Below are 17,559 nucleotides of genomic sequence, written 5' to 3'. Positions count from 1 at the left end.
TTGCCATCCCAATTCACAGAGATCACGTGCAGTAATGTTATACAGTAGTGAACACATCCTGAAATACATACAATATAGTGGTGAACACCAAGATTCTTTGAAAGCATATGTCTGGCAGGGGACTGTGCAAGATAAATACAGCCCTGTGGTGGAGACCTAGCTTTTTGTCCATTATATAGACCAGCATGGCATTCCATGGTACCTCAGTCCTGCAGGAGTAAGGACATCGTCAGACATCTGTTCCAGCCCTATTCACTGTTTACTAAGTTCTCAAAATGCCGAGATGTTGCCACATTTCTGCCCTAATTTTACTAAAACAAAATTGCCTTGTCCTTTGTTTTAAAGTAGTATTAAACTCTCCCTTTTCTCTATAATATGCTCTTTTCAAAGATAGACTATGACATTTATTTGCTTGTCAGCTTAGCTTCTCTTCCATCTAGTCAACTTTATTTTTTCCCTTTCCATGTCTTTCTTAGACCACAGGTCAATACAGGCTCTTGGCTGCATCAGCTTTTGAATCTGAGCACCGATCATATTGAGGTGTCAGCACAGCTGTGGGGTTAAGTTCACTTGTAGTCTTGGTTTGCATGCATATTCAGCAGCACAGTACAAAATATTGTAGGTCATACAGAAAGACTGGCCATTTTACCTGTTGTTTTGGGGTTGACAATAGTGAATTTGAACACCATCGGAAAGTCTTTGGAACATGGAGGACATTCACCAGAGCATAGGGTTAATATTGTACATAAGCTCCATTATATTTCTCTTTACACTCTGGTAATCACCCTGTTTTGGTGCATGCATTTTCTGATCCAGGAATATAAAATTTGGCATACTGGCCGTATTCAGTATGAAGTATCTTTGCACAAGGCTCATACCACAGTTCTCATCACTGTGTATTATGCTTGAAACACACAAAAGTCAAAGTCCCTTGCCCAAGTTGCTTACAGTCTAATTCAGCTGAAGGACAGGTAAGTTAATGATTCAAAAGTGAAGTGGACAGACAGCATCTGTCAGGAGACGAATGGTGAAAAGCTGCTGAAAAGGGATGTGTTAAGGATACAAGAGAGCTCACGAGGAGTGCAAGAAGTGGAAGACAGTTTCTAGGCATACGGAACGGTGACCTGAGACAAGGTACAAAGCCCAGAATGGGAAGGGACATGCTTGTAAGAGCAGCATGAACATGATATGGAAGTAGGGTTGCCAACCCTCCAGGATTGTCCTGGAGCCTCCAGGAATTTAAAGATTAATCTTTAATTAAAGATTACATCGTGTGATGAAAACTCCAGGAATATGTCCCACCAACCCTACGATGGAAGGAATGCAAAAGCAAGTGAAGAGATTCAGAGGGAGTGACGTGATTGGAGCAGCAAGAAGAGAAGATGACCTTAGCCACAGTGTTTAGGATAGCATGTAGCAGAGAGAAGAAATGTGGACAGACCCCAAAATCTAGTCTTTAGAAAAGAAAGAATATTACCTCTAAACATACTTCATACCACACTAAGGAGAGAGAACTGGAGTTTGCATTAAAACAGGATACATAAACAGCAAAATCACAGCAGTCCTCAACTCAAAATTGGGCAGCTTGCCCACAACAACACTGAAGCCCAAAGGCACTGAGAACAAGCACTCAGAGCAGTGTAGGCCCCTTGGTAGTACGGGGCATGGAAGGAAAGAAACACTGGCTTTGAGCCTCCCAGAGCTTTTTAGTTGGCGTTGTGCTCATAGGCGAGATGATGCTCAGAGAAGGAGGTGCAGGAGACAGGAGGGGAGTCAGTGCACAGTAGTTAATATAGCTGGCAATTAGAAGAGTCACCTCAACAATCTGTGGGAGAAAGAAAATGATTAACAGTAGATCAGTTAGAGGGAAAATGCACTTTGGTTTCCAGTTCCCATGTGCAGAGAAATTGCTGAGCATGGCAATGTCTGAAAGCTGAGTTGCTCTATTTAGGGCTGAGCGAATACATTTAGGGCTGGGTTGAATGGATCAATCAGTTTGAGGCCCGTGCCCATAAGGGGCTTGCCAGGTTGAAAGCACAGGAGGATTAGTGCAGAAAGGAAAGGAACAATTCCTCAGGAAATACACCAAAGGCCTAGCTGGTTTTAATACACAGCTTTTCTGCTGCCAGGTGGAAGGGACCTATTTTGCTGTTTGTCTTATACCCACCTTCGGAGCTGCCATTGTGAAAAGCAGTTTTTCAGTGCTGTTTTTCCCAGAACTCCTATCCTTCCCCTGACTGACTACAATCATGAAGTCATCCCGACAGCCTCCAAAGGTCAGCACAGATGGGTATGCATAAGATAGCTTTAAGTGCTGCAGACAATGGAGAGAAAGTTCAATCGGCAACTAGATTCTTTTAAAAGGAAAAAAGTCTCCCCAAAGAGTGCTCTTATTTGCCTAGGCAACATCAGATTCCCAAAAATGAAAACAGCTGTAAGCAGCTCTGCTGTGCTGAATAGAATGTAGACATACTGTTAATTGTCCAAATTTACGCCCCTGTTTGGGGTTTAGCTTTATTGGTAATTCAGATAACAAAGAAACATCTCAGCTAAGCTTGATCCCCATGTTAGGCTGTTCCTAAGATTTCCCTGCAAGCCCAGTGCCTAGCTGCTCTGAGAGAGACAGTCCAACCGTTCTAATAGCCTGGTTGGAATTAACAAATTGCATCTGCCACTCTGACTCAGCAGTAATGACCCTGTATCTTTATGCAGGGTTCAAATACAGAAAACCTTTTCTATCTCTAACTTCTGTGTGTCAAATCCTGGTCCCATTTGAAGTCAATAGAAGTTTACCATTGATTTTAGTGTGGCCAGGATTTTACTCCATGAGTCTAGATTGTGGGAATGTGCTTCTGCAGGCATGAAGTTATTTTTCTCAATCAACATGCTTCACCATACCATAGTGTTGTAATCCAGTATGCTAATGCCATCTTCATTCACAGCTATCCAAACTGGACAATCTTCCAAGGGAGAAGGCAGGACAGGCTAGGGAAATAAGAAATAACTTACATAGACATTTCTACAGCTTCACAAAAATAAGATATTTCCACCATATTTCTTGGGTATTGAGGACAAGCTGGCGGGGAACTGAGATTCCTGTACATTAGTTAGCCCGACTGAATTTATTTAACTTGCAATAGCTACTTCATCATTGCATATCTTGTAGAACTGATCCCAGTGATTGATATAATCCTGTTTATGAGAATAGTTCACCTCCATGGTTTTAATATCTGTTTTCTTTTAAAAATTAAAGTAAGTCAGCATACTGAAAACTGAATGTAATGCTGGTCCAAGGTGCCAGTTTGACAATCATATTCTATACAGGTTCTTATGTTGTTTCCATCACAATGGGGTCTGACGCTGACATCCTTTGTTCTTCCACAGAACAGGAACACTGCAGGTGTCCCTACATTATCCTTCTGCCAGCGTGCTTCAATCCTGTCCTCAAGTAACAGGGTACTGCAGCTCAGTGTACTAGGCCAACATTGCCAAGAGTCCAATTAGTGCCAGTTGTGGGGGTACCCTAAGAACTAGACTCAGATTACCAATGCATTTTACATAGGCCATCAGGAAGCAATGATCACTGTCAAACAAGGCTATATCTGAGCCAGTGATTTAGATGAGAAAAACTCTCTAGCCCAGGGGTCTCAAACTCGAATGACCACAAGGGCCATATGAGGACTACTGCATTGGCCCGAGGGCCGCATCACTGACACACACCCCCTCGGCCCCACCCCCACTTCTCCACCTCCTCCCCTGAGTGCGTGGCTCCCTGCTCCTCTCCCCTCCCTCCTGGAAAGTGCTAAGCGCCACCAACAGTAATGCACCTCACTCAAAGGACAAAACACGCACTTAGTTAGATTTACTTCTGTTAAAGCACTCAGGAAACTCTAGTCCCTGGATAGCCTTAGTCCATGTCAAGGCTCAGTAACACATCTTGGAGGGGGTCTCACACAAAATAAATTGCTAACACCATTGTCCCTTTAGCTGGAATTCTCTGCTGGAGATAGATTTGCCACCTCCCCCAGTATTTCTGGCATGTTATAAATACTGTATATGGGAAATTACTGTGGAGGCACTGGATGGCTCACGGGACTGGTAATAGGCTAGAGCAGGGGTCTCAAACACGCGGCCTGCATGCGGCCCGCGGAGCTCTTCCCTGCGGCCTGCCAAGCCCCCCCCCCCCCCCTGAGTTATTTTATATGGCAGCTAAGCTCCCTGCTCGCTGCTCCCCAGTATTTGGGGCTGGGTCTCTCCCCCAGCCCTGCCTGCCACACCCACACGTCTCCCCCAAGTGTCCCCCGGGCTCACTTGCTGCCCTTTCACTGCCAGGGAGCCTGCAGCTCATGCTGACTCCGCTCCCCCGGCTTCTGGCATCACCTGTTACCGCAAGGTCCTAGTGCCCCCCTCCACTATGGCCAGGGCAGGCTGGCCTTCCCCTTCCCTTCTGCCCTAGTTCTGAGCCTCTCCAATGCTCCAAACCCCTCATCCCCAGCCCTCACCCCTGCACCCCCTCCTATCCCCAAACTCCATCCCAGAGCCTGCACCCCCACCCCCTGCCCCAGCCCGGACCCTGCACCCAGCACCCAAACTCCCTCCCAGAGCCTTAGGCAGGTGGGGTTGCAGTTTCGGGGGGGCAGGTTCTGGGCACCACCAAAATTTCTACAAACCTACTACCCCTGGAAGAGGCAGAGGAGTGGTGGTGCCATCCAGTGCCTCCACAGTAATTTCCCATATACAGTATTTATAACATGCCAGAAATACTGGGGGAGGTGGCAAATCTATCTCCAGCAGAGAATTCCAGCTAAAGGGACAATGGTGTTAGCAATTTATTTTGTGTGAGACCCCCTCCAAGATGTGTTACTGAGCCTTGACATGGACTAAGGCTATCCAGGGACTAGAGTTTCCTGAGAAGGAAACGCCATGCTCTAAATTAAGCAACTCTGAGAACTGCTAATGATTTGACGTGAATCATGCTCATGTGTGAAGGTTTTTATCTCATCAGAATGAAGTCTGTTTTATCAAAGACAATTCAGATTGTTTGGTAAACACAGGAGACACTGTGTTGTGCATTATTGTTATGGCTAATGCCATTGCTTCTCATGGGACTCTGTGCCATGTTATTGTTATGGCTAATTCATAGTTCTGGCATTGTAACTCTCAGAAAGGTGTCAAATAGATTGTTTTTTACACTCTGGATGGAATTATTGTATCTTCTGCTTTTCAACCCCCCTGACTCCAAATGCTTGTGACCTTTCCTGCTTTTACTGGTGACAGCCACTGAGTTTAAGGAAGCCTGCATGCTCTCTGAACTTGAAGTAAACATCTAGTTCAACATCAGAGGGGTAGCCCTGTTAGTCTGGATCTGTAAAAAGCGACAAAGAGTCCTGTGGCACCTTATAGACTAACAGACATATTGGAGCATAAGCTTTCGTGGGTGAATACCCACTTCGTTAGACGCATGTAGTGGAAATTTCCAGAGGCATGGGTATTCACCAAGGAAAGCTTATGCTCCAATAAGTCTGTTAGTTTATAAGGTGCCACAGGACTCTGTCACTTTTTACAGTTCAACTGCACAGAAGGGCAGTACTTTTACTTTAAGATTTTATTTCAGAAAGTCAAGTACTTTGATCACAAAGCAAGAGACAAAAGGATCACAACTACTGTCTGCAATTAAGGGCATGTCTACACTCTGGAGACTATACTGGCATGGTAGGTCGGCATGGGGTTTTTCTGTCGGTTTAGGAACATCACCTCCCTTATTTTTCCTCCCTTGGTATCCTGCTGTTAATTGATTTGTCTCGTTAGACTGACCTCGCACTTGGTAAGGCAACTCACATCTTTTCATGTATTTATATCTGCTCCTGTATTTTCCATTCCATGCATCTGATGAAATGGGTTCTAGCCCACGAAAGCTTATGTCCAAATAAATTTGTTAGTCTCTAAGGTGCCACAACGACTCCTCGTTGTTTTTTCCCTTAACAAATTTAGCTGTATTGACAGAAGCCCTCTACCACTGACCTAGCTGTGTATTCACAGGGTTTTATGTTGGCATAGCTGTTTCAGTCAGGGCTGTGGTTTTTTGCACACTCCTGACACAGCTATGCCAATATAACTTTCCTGTGTAGACCTGGCCTTAGGGTATGTCTACCCTGCAGGCAGGAGGTCTGATTGCTGCACATGTAGACATAGCCAAGCTAGCTCGCTGAAAATAGCAGTGAAGCTGTGGGAGCACTAGCTAACCATTCTAGTATAAGCCTGCCTTGGACCCTGGGTACCAATCTGGGTGCCTAGCCCATGCTGCCAGCTGTGCTGCTGCAGCTTCACTGCTATTTTTAGCCAGCTAGCTTGATCAGAACTAGCTCAGGTATGTCTACACATGTAGCACTCCCACCTCACAACTGCAGTGTAAACATAGTCTACTACACCCTCCCACATTAGGTAAGTCTCTAAGTTTAGGATGGTTGAAAGGGTAGAACAAACTACTGGAAGCCAGGACCCCTGGCTGTGCCACTGATGTTCTTCTTGGAAAGTGAACTTAGCCAATCTGTGCTTCAATTTCTCTCTTTATACAATAGGGATAGTACTGTTTAGGGTTACCATTTGTCCGGATTCCCCCGAACATGTCCGGCTTTTCTCAGTTAAAAATAGGGTCTGGGGGGAATTTGTAAATGTCCGGACCTCCCCCCCCATGCAGAGTGCGCGCAGCTGACAGGGCAGCCGGCTGGATGGTGCCACTTGCTTGGGGCTCTGGCGGCCAGAGAGAGCCCCTCCTCTGCTTCCCCCTCCTCTCCCCTGCAGCTGAGATCACTCCCTTCTTCTCTCCCTCTCCCTCACCCTCCATGCATTCGCAGCCGGCCGGCCGCAACGGGCCTCCAGCAGTCTGGAGCTCCTCCCCCTGCCCAGCACACCGCTCCGCAGCACTCTGCGAGGACAGGAACCGAGCTATGCACTCCATGGGGGAGCGTGGCAGCGTGTCAGGCTGCGCGTGGAGCCCGACATGCTGTTCTGAGCAGCACGGTAAGGGGGCCAGGAGGTCGGAGAAGGGGCAGGGAGGTTCTGGAGGGGGCAGTCAAGAGACAGGGAGCAGGGGGAGGGTTGGATGGTCGGGAGTTCGGGGTGGGGCTGTCTGGGGGTTGGCGGTGTAAGATTTTGGGCAGTCAGGGTACAGGTAGGGGGTAGGATCCTAGGGTGGCAGTTAGGTAGGTTCTGGAGGGAAGTTAGGAGCAGGGGTCCCAGGAGGTAGCAGTCAGGGAACAGGGAGCAGAAGGGTTTAGATGGGTTGGGAATTCTGGGGGGGCGGGGGGCTGTCAGGGGGTGGGGAGTCGTTGGATGGGGTGTGGGAGTCCCTGGTGTCTGTCTGGAGGTAGGGGTGTGGATAAGGGTTGGGGCAGTCAGGGGACAGGTAGGGGGATAGGGTTCTAGGGGCCAGTTAGGATGAGAGGAGGGTCTCAGGAGGGGGCAGTCAGGGGACAAGAAGCAGGGAGGCTTAGGTAGGGGGTGGAGTCCTGGGGGGCAGTTAGGTAGGGTTACCATACATCCGGTTTTTCCCAGACGTGTCCAGCTTTTTGGTCCTCAAATCCCTGTCCAGGGGGAATTGCCAAAAAGCCGAACATGTCCGGGAAAATAGCTTTGCCGGCATCCCTGCCCCAGTCCCCTGCTTACCTTGCGGCTCCCGCAGGCTGCGAGCTGCAGGCGGATTCCCCTGCGGCGGCTGCTGCTGCTCCCCCCAGACACCTCAGCTCTGTGTAGCTGAAGAGCCGAGCTGCCCGAGCACTACCGGCTTCACGGTTTGCCGGGCAGCCCCCAGACCTCCAGACCCTGCGCCCCTGGCCAGGCACTTCCCCTCCTGGGCTCCTGCTGCGCTGGGGAAGCGCCCGGCCGGGGGCAGGGTCAGGAGGTCTGGGGGCTGCCCGGCAAACTATGAAGCCGGTAGCGCTCGGGCAGCTGTTTCACGGCTGGGAGGGAGTAGGGGGAATGCGGGGCGCAGCCGGGGCCCCGTGGAGTGTCCTTTTTTTTTAATGAGGAAATATGGTAACCCTAATACTGTTTACCTTTCTCACATAAGAATAGGGATTGTTGCACAGTGCTACCTACAGAATTGAAACATGTGTAAATGGAGAGAACCAGTCACTAGCTACAGGGTATGATTTATAGAGGTTTTTTCCCCACTAGTAGGTACTTAAGGAATATTATTTTTTAAACTGTGTTTGCTCTTGTCATCAAGGGCACAGTATTGATCCATAAGGGTTTGTCTACACAAACACACAGTTTGCAGCAAGCTGGCATGTAAATCTGCCCTGCATTAGCCTCTGCGTACTAAGTGTCCGTCCGTGTAGAACAGGGGTGGGCAAAGTTTTTGGCCCGAGGGCCACATTGGGGTTGCAAAACTGTGTGGAGGGCCAAGTAGGAAAGGCTGTGCCTCCCCAAACAGCCTAGCCTCTGCCCCCTATCCAACTCCTCCCACTTCCCACCCCCGACTGCCCCACTCAGAACCCCCGACCCATCCAACCTCCCTTGCTCCTTGTCCCCTAACCACCCCCTCCTGGGACCCCCCGCCCCCAGGACTCCACACCCTAGCCAACCTCCCCCTGCTCCCAGTCCCCTGACTGCTCTGACCCCTATCCACACCCCCACCCCTTGTCAGGCCTCCCGGGACCCCATACCTATCTAACCCCCCCTGTTCCCCGCCCCCGACAGGCCTCCCTGGGACTCCTTCGCTTATCCAATTGTCCCCCGTCCCCTAACTGCCCCCCAGAACCTCCGCCTCATCCAATCGCCCCCTGCTCCCTGTCCCTTGTCTGCCCCCGGGACCTCCACCCCTTATCCAACCCCCTGGACCCAGCCCCCTTACCATGCCGCTCAGAGCAGCGTGTCTGGCAGCCGTGCCACCCGCCATCAGCAGGAGCGCGCAACCCCACCGCCCAGAGCGCTGCCCACCCGGCGGCGTGGCTGTGGGGGAAGGGAGGACAGCCTCCACAGCTGGGAGCTCACGGGCCAGGCAGGACGGTCCCATGGGCCGGATGTGGCCCACAGGCCATAGTTTGCCCACCTCTAGTGTAGACCTTACTGCTGCCCACTAGGGAACTTTTATGGTGTCGCAGCAGGGTTCATGTAGACAATTAGTGCCTGGCAGGCTAGTGGAGGGGAGTTTTACACTCCAGCCTGCCACAAACTACGTGTTTGGTAGACAAATTCTGACTCCCAAGAGCTTTAGTGTGTAATTTGTGGCACTCTAGCAACCCCTAGTGTCTCTACAACATATTTGTCTTCTCTATTCCATCTAAACAGATGAGAAACTAAATACAGCTTGGTCAGCCAGATGGAATGGTATGGAAAGTACTGTACCTCTAAATAACTTCCAAAGGTGTGTGGGGGTGTGTGTTTCCCCTATGAAGTATGAGCTCTTTTAGCAAAGATTGTAATAGTAGCTAAGCTGAACAAGTTTAACTTGGGGGTAAAGAAACAAAGTACTCCAGCAAGAAGCCGCCTGTGATTACCTTCGCAGCAAATACCTTGGCTCCAAAGAGAGGCCATTTCCGGGCCACTGTCAAATAAATTCTAATGCATTCTAGTGGAGAGCATCCCTGCAGCACCATCCACTTTGTAGCCAGCCTGTCAGCCAACCGCCTGTGGAAATCCAAGTTACATTATAACATTTGCTCATGTCTTCAAATAACTTACTGTAAAAATAACATTACATTTATACAGTGTTTTTCATCCTGAAGGGCTGGAAGTGTCTTTTAAACTACTGTAGGCAGAGCTGGTAGCACCGCCTATTATTTAGGTTGCCCAAGACACCCTATCATAAGATCTTATTCAGTTGTTTATAAGATTGTCAGACTTCAAACCATTTGGGCTGAAGTTTTCCATACTGGGCATCTGCTTCAAGCTGAAAATTTTAGCCAAACGGTTCAGTCATCTAGGAGGAGGTGACTAAGGGGAAAATACATTATCTCATCCAGGTTAAAAAAAATCTGGTGACCTTTTCTTTTGAAAGCTCCAGCAACCCCATGCTTTGGAGCAGGGATTTGAAATTTGGCAGGGGAGTGGCCTCTGTGTTAAGGCTCTGCCTTTTCACATCTCCATGAAATCTACCTAGATTTGGTCAAGTCATAAATACATGCTCCAAGACTTCTTCAATTTTAGTCACTAAACGGTCCAAAGATTCCATCCTCAGTGAGCATGCTCGAGTATCTCACAACTCCAAAGTGTAACCAGGCTGCACATGCGCCATCCTCACAGAACAAGTGAGTGTGCTCCATACCTTCACAGCTCCTGTGACCAAAGTGTGCATGTGCCATCCTCACCGAGCCACTGAGCATGCTCTAGGTCAGGACCAGACTTTTCCTGTAATTGCTGCTTCAGGGTGCTCTGAGCCAGGATGGAGCTGAGAACTGGAAATGAGAGCAGGGAAACTGTTTCTCCTGTGCTCTCAATCACTCCCCTGCTGATGCCCAGGCAGTGTGGAGGAGGAAGCTGTCATATTTGAATACAGAGGAGACAAAAGCAATGCCAGAGGGGAAGGAAAGGATTTGATTGGGACAAGGAGTGTGATGAGGGGGAAGGAGATAAACTGTGACATGGGGCTAGAAGAAGGATGACTAGGACTGGCTGGGCATTTGAGCAAGGAGACTGGGATTGGATGGAGGCAAGGGAAGCTGGAATTTGTTGGGCAAGGAGACTAAGACTAGAAGCCAGGGGGAGATTGGGACTCAGTAAAGGAAACGGAGCAGATGACTTGGAGCCAGTTGGCTGGGGAAGGGGCACAGATTGAAAAAGGAGTTTGGGGGACTGTGACTGGCTGGATAAGGAATGTGGGACTAGGAACCAGTATTTGGGGGAAGAACAGAGCAGGGGGAGGAGAGAGATATCTGAGAAGTAGTTGGAGTGCAGGGGGAGAACTAGGACTGTTTGGGTAAAGAGACTGGAATGAGCTAGGGAGAGGGTAAACTGGGCAATGAGCTGGGGGGTAGGGAGGAGAAGTAGAGATCAGATGTAGATCCTGGGGATGAGACTGAAACTGGGAGCCAGATGGAGGGAAGATGGGAAATGGGAACTGGGACTGGCTGGGCAAGGAGACTGAGATTGGGAGTCAGGGGGAGATTGGGACTTGAAGAGTGAGCCTGGAGGGGGAAACTAGAACCTTCTGTGCAAGGAGACAGGGTCTGGGATGAGAAGCCTGAGGAATATAGACTGGCACAGGGTAGGCAAGGAGGATAGGACTGGGACAAGGAGACGGGGTGGGGAAAAGACAGGACTGGGCTAGGGACAGATTGGAAGGGATGAGGCAGAAGGAGGAGTCAAGCTTGTGGGAGAACAGGCAGAAGTCTGTGCCCACTAGAGCACACTCCCCTCCAGAGGCTAGAATGGAAACCAAGGATTCTGAGTCTCACCATTCCCCTGCTGTCAGCAAATATCTGTGATAACCACTGGTAAAGGGTGTGTCTCAGCCTCCTCAAGTGCTGGTCCTATAGGATGACACCTACTGTTGCTAACAGTTACTCTGTTAGCTCCAGTGGCAGAGGTCTGTGCTGTGGATCTAAAGGTTCTAACCCTGCTGATGAACCATGTGGGTGTCAATATGATGCTGGATGATGAAATTTCTATATATTCAGTTTGGTTTATTTAAAACCTAGGAAATTACACATTGAAAAACGACATTAGAAGAACATTATTAAGGTTGCAAAGTCAAGCACTCAAAAGTCAGGAGATGCCAGCATTAAGGTTGTCTGTGCAACCTTAATTTGGCCCACTTGTGCATATTCAATAGAATACAATCTTTAATTATATGACAGTATTTTTTCCACAGGACCCCTCCCTTATTCAGTGCAGAGGAAGGAACTGCTGTGGGCATTGATCAGGATTTTGTAGTGAAGGAGGCTGATGTCTGTAGGAATCCTGTGTCTTTTGTTGCAGAAATTGGAAGATCTATGGCAGTGGTGGGCAACCTGTGGCCCAAGGGCCACACGCGGCCCGTCAGGGTAATCCACTGGCAGGCCACCAGACAGTTTGTTTACATTTGGACAGCCACCCGCAGCTCCCAGTGGCTGCAGTTTGCCAATGGGAGCTGCGGGAAGCGGTGGCCAGCATATCCCTGTGGCCCGCATCGCTTCCTGCAGCTCCCTTTGGCTGGGAACAGTGAACCGCGGCCACTGGGAGCTGCAGGCGGGATGCAAATGTAAACAAACTGTTTGGTGGCCTGCTAGCATATTACCCTGATGAGCCAGGTTGCTCACTACTGATCTATGGTGAATGAGGTAGGGAGAAAGGATGATCTCATAGTTTAAGGCAGGTGAATGTTGCCCTGGACAACTGGATTCTATCTCTGCCTCTTCCACAGAGTTCCTGTGTGAATATTAATTGTTATTATTACTTTATTTATTATTATAGCAGCACCTAGGAGCTCCTATCATGGACCAGGACCCCACCGTTCTTGGGAGCTGTACAAACAGAACACAAAGAGTCCCTGTGCCTGGTCAGCTAACTTCAGTTAGGTTTAAGGGCATTTGGGCCTGTGGCCTGGTGAGTCAGAGCTAGAAAACTGCAGGAAGCAGGTGCAGTGGACTGCCAAAGTCCCCTCAGAGGGAAAGCAGTGGAGACTGAGTGATAAATGGGAAAAATCCCCTAGGAATAAAAATCCCAGGATGAACTGAAGAACTGTAATCTATAAACATAATATGTTTTTTAATTTAATATAAATTAAGCTGTTTGCTGTCAAATTTTAAAGAACAATCAATCTACTGACCTGGTGGAAGTCACTAGCTAAGCACCTGGAACCAAAGTTTGTTGAGGTGCTAACCCAGCTTTTGACAACCTTCTGCAGGTACAGCAAGAATATTTCCTTTATTTCGGTTTGTTCAATGAGTTCAGTTCAATGACTCTTTCACTGAAAGTTACAAAACTGACTGGAAGTTGGAAGAGGATGAGATCTATTAATTCTAAAATCTTAAGGGACATGGTGACCAACAATCAGTTCAATTCACTAATTACAGACAATAGTTTTTGTTTAATAAATCAGTTGGTTTTAAATGCAAAACATATTTTGATAAATTTACTTTTTTCTTCTGTATCCAGCCCATTTAAGATTGTTTATTAGTTAAATAAACTTATTTTAAAATGCTGTTTTTGTGCATTTAATTGAATTTAAATTTCCATCAAAAAGCAGCTTGACACAAATCACAAGTATAAAAATTAATTTAGTAAATCAGAAATGCAAAATTCCCCATTTCCTAACATAATAAAGTAAAAATTAAGAATCTGAATAAGTGTATGTTAAGCTATGTAGTTGCTTAAATAAACATGTATAGTTGTATCCTGGTTAGCAAAAAGAATCGGGATGTATGGGGTGGCCAGGGAGGGGTAGTACCTCTGATGGGGGGGACTTGTCGTACCCTTTGGGGGTAGTCCGTCCACTTTGGTCCCCACCTGTCACTCAGCTCTCACCTGTGGCTCCAAGTATCTGTAGCATGCGCAGCGGCCACACCCCAGGCAACGGCTTTGACTGGCCGGCCAAACCAGGTGAGTGTAACTGATGGGACTCAAACCCTCAGTGAATTTGGGATATGCCTACCCTGCATGCGACGTCAGCTCTGGCGGATTGGGTGAAAGAGATCACTAAGATCCAACGGCCAAGAAGACGGTTCTGCAACACTTTGTAGAAAGCGAAGGACTTGACGAGGCACAAAAAATATCAAGGCCATCCACTGCAACCAGAGAAGTTACAGTCATGATGATTTTTCATACCATTGGTGTCTGTCTTCTAAGGTTGAGAGAGTGGGATTGCTCCCATGCAACGGCTCTACCACTCAAAAGCTTTCACGCACAGGTCCTGTGCAAATCAAACATCATCATCATCATACTACCCAAGTCCTGCGGCGATGGGGGAGGGGCAAAGCGACAGGTGGAGGTTATTACTGGGAGTCATAGTCCCAATCCTGCACGCAGGCGGCCTGTGGATAGGTGGTCGTCCAGCTCTGTATTTGGGGCAGCAGAGTTGCCCGGCAGCATCCCAGGCGTCTGAGCAGCCCTCTTCAAGACAGCACTGCTCACCCTAGTAAGGGAGGGGCCTAGAAAAGGTGGCCTAAAAATTGCCTGCCCTACAACAACTGGCCAGCAAGCCGCGGCTGGCAGTTCAACCCAATCTGTGGCCGAAACCAAAAGAAAAATTTGAGAAAACTTACCATTGGTGTGTGGAATGTTCGTACCCTCATGGATCGAGAAGCTGTTGCAAGACCTGAGAGAAGGACAGCCCTCATTGCTCGAGAACTAGTCTGTTATAACATCAATATAGTGGCATTAAGTGAAACAAGATTGCCCGGGGAAGGTTTCTTGACTGAACCAGGAGGTGGTTACATCTTCTTCTGGAAGGGTAAGACTGAGACAGAGGACAGAATACACGGAGTTGGTCTGGCAATAAAAACCTTATTGATGCATCAACTCCCAGACCTTTCAGTGGGTATCAATGAAAGATTGCTGAAGCTACGCTTCCCACTAAATGCCAAACGTCATGTCACCATCATCAGTGCATATGCACCCACCTTAACATGCTCTGACAACTCAAAGGAACAATTCTATGAAGATCTCGACAGACTGATCAAGGCCACACCTGTAACAGATAAACTACTCCTACTTGGAGATTTCAATGCCCGAGTCGGGGCTGACAGCGAGAACTGGAAAGGAGTAATTGGGCCACATGGTGTAGGCAAAATGAACAGTAATGTACTACTTCTTTTGAGTCTTTGTTCTGAAAATGACCTGACCATTACCAACACTCTGTTCCGACAAGCGGACAAATACAAAATGACGTGGATGCACCCTAGGTCCAAACAGTGGCATCTGCTAGATTATTCCATTGTTAGAAGGCGAGACATCCGAGACGTACTGATTACCAGAGTAATGCGAGGCACAGAGTGCTGGACAGATCACAGATTAGTCAGGATGTCTCTTCAACTCTACATCGTTCCTTCTTGGCACAAACGCCCTAAGCATGTGCGACCTGCTTTCAATATAGCCAAACTGAAGGATGCTCAATGTTTCAACAAATTCCAGAAGAGTCTTGATGACAAACTGACATCCCACGGACAACTGATTGGTACTGTAACCGAAAAGTGCGACCAGTTCAAGCAGATAGTGACTGACACAGCAATAACATCTCTTGGACCAAAGAAAAGAACACATCAGGATTGGTTTGATGAGAATCAAGAAGAAATATGCTCAGCATTGGAAGTAAAGAGAAAAGCCTTTATCGAATGGCAGAATGACCCCTCCTCAGTCTCTAAATGGGACCATTTCAAGTACCTTCAGAGCAAAACACAGAAAGACCTCCGTCAGATACAAGACAACTGGTGGGAGAGCAAAGCCAAAGAAATTGAGCACTATGCTGAGACCCACAACTTAAAGAGGTTCTTTAGTGCTATTAAGACTGTCTATGGACCCTTTAAACCAAGGACCACCCCATTGCTCTCATTAGACAACACAATGCTGATTAAAGATAAAGAAGGCATCAACGAAAGATGGCGAGAACACTTTAGCAACCTTCTCAATAGACCATCAACCGTGAATAATAATGTCCTTAATGAAATTCCACAACAACCTGCTCTGACAGATCTTGACTTTCCGCCCACTATAGATGAGATTAAGAAAGCTGTTAGCCAGATGAGTTCAGGGAAAGCTTCTGGAAAAGATGGGATACCAGCAGAGAGATATAAAGCAGCAGGTCCAGCAGCACTAGCAGCATTCCACAGCGTGATCATCAACATCTGGGAGGATGAAGACATACCACAGGACCTTCGTGATGCTACTGTTGTCTCTCTTTTCAAGAACAAAGGCAACAAAGCAGAATGTGGAAACTAGAGGCATATCCCTCCTCTCTGTTGGAGGGAAGATCATCGCCCGCATCATCTTGAACCGCCTAATAGCCAGTATTTCCGAGGCAAATCTACCTGAAAGTCAATGTGGTTTTCGACCTGGCTGGAGCACAGTCGACATGGTGTTTGCTGTCAGACAAATACAAGAGAAGTGCATTGAACAGAACATGCACCTGTATGCTGTCTTCATAGATCTGACAAAGGCATTTGATACCGTCAACAGGGAAGCCCTTTGGACCATTCTAACACGACTTGGCTGCCCAAGAAAATTTATCCAGATTATACGCCTTTTTCATGACAGCATGACAGGCAAAGTATTGTCTGATGGAGCCACATCAGCCCCCTTTAACATCACCAACGGCGTGAAACAAGGATGTGTTCTCGCTCCTGTCCTATTTAACCTGTTCTTTGCATGTGTCCTTAACCGTGCACTGAAAGATCTGGACCAAGGTATATACTTGAAATACCGGCACGGTGGTTCACTTTTTGACCTCCGTCGCCTGAATGCAAAGACTAAGTCAGTGCAGAAACTCCTTCTTGAGGCACTCTTTGCTAACGACTGTGCCCTCATGGCTCACACTGAAAATGATTTTCAGCACATTGTCAACAAGTTTGCAGAGGCCTCGCAACTTTTCGGACTATCAGCCTCGGAAAGACAGAAGTTCTCCATCAACTGCACCTGGATCAAATGCTTCTGTCCCGAGTATCTCCATTGACGGCACTCAGCTGAGAGTAGTGGAGAACTTTAAATATCTGGGTAGTGTCATATACAGTGATGGATCACTGGATAATGAGATCAATGCACGAATATCCAAAGCAAGCCAGGCACTTGACTGTCTGCGTGTCAAAGTTTTAAATCACCACAACATCCGGATGTTAACAAAACTGCTTGTGTACAGAGCTGTTGTTCTTTCATCTCTTTTATACGGGTGCGAAACATGGACACTATATAGGCGTCACATCAAACAGCTCGAAGTATTGCACATGCGCTGCCTCCACAACATCATGAAGATCCGCTGGCAAGACAAAGTGCCCAATCTCGAGGTCCTCGAGAGAGCCCAGATGACAAGCATCGAAATGATGATCATGAAGTCACAGCTACATTGGACCGGTCATGTCAGCCGCATGGATGCCAACAGAACCCCCCGCCAGCTTCTGTATGGTGAGCTCTCCCAGGGCATTCGGCATATAGGTTGTCCACGGAAACGTTACAAGGACACCATCAAAGCCAATCTGCAGTACAGCAGTATCAAACCTAGGGACCTTGAGGATGCCGCCAGCGACAGAACACAGTGGCGTGCAACAGTCAGAAATACCTGCATCACCTTTGAGGAAGACCGCTGCCAGTGTCTACAAGAGGCATACAAACGACGTCAGAGAGATCAGCAGCGCACAATCCACTGACCGCGAACTTCCCATGCACCATGTGCAGCAAAATGTGCACCTCTAGAATTGGCTTGTACAGTCACCAAAGGACACACCATAAGACCAACAACTGATGATCTGCACAGATTTGTCATCATCGGATTTGGTGGACTACCAAGAAAGAAGAAAGCAAAAAGAATCACCAAATTTAGTGTAAAGGCTATATTTAGTTACAAATCAACGTTTGATTAGTTATCAACCAATCAGAATCAATCTTTCTTTAGGAAAGTAACTGAAGTACAAATGCAAAACAAGATTAAAATTC

At 47.7% G+C, this 17,559-nt stretch overlaps 1 protein-coding gene across 3 annotated transcripts in view; it reads right to left on the bottom strand.

Moving 5' to 3' along the window:
* Positions 1 to 753: 753 nt before the first annotated feature.
* PLEKHH1 (pleckstrin homology, MyTH4 and FERM domain containing H1) overlaps positions 754 to 17,559 on the bottom strand; it is a 93,915-nt gene continuing 77,109 nt past the window's right edge. For 2 of the 3 annotated variants that reach the window (XM_034769353.1, XM_034769355.1), the window contains exons 26-29: positions 9,501 to 9,630; positions 2,899 to 2,985; positions 2,168 to 2,314; positions 754 to 1,825 (exon numbers count right to left, since the gene is read on the bottom strand). In XM_034769353.1, coding sequence (XP_034625244.1) covers positions 1,631 to 1,825; positions 2,168 to 2,314; positions 2,899 to 2,985; positions 9,501 to 9,630 — 559 coding nt within the window. In that variant the 3' untranslated portion in view covers positions 754 to 1,630. The remainder of the gene's footprint in view (positions 1,826 to 2,167; positions 2,315 to 2,898; positions 2,986 to 9,500; positions 9,631 to 17,559) is intronic. The other variant, XM_034769354.1, reaches the window with a different exon arrangement.

The sequence above is a fragment of the Trachemys scripta genome, chromosome 4 (assembly GCF_013100865.1).
Source record: "Trachemys scripta elegans isolate TJP31775 chromosome 4, CAS_Tse_1.0, whole genome shotgun sequence".
In the NCBI taxonomy this organism is placed as follows: domain Eukaryota; kingdom Metazoa; phylum Chordata; order Testudines; family Emydidae; genus Trachemys; species Trachemys scripta.
The sequence above is the reverse complement of the archived record's forward strand: the minus strand, read 5'-3'. Positions and strand labels throughout refer to the sequence as shown.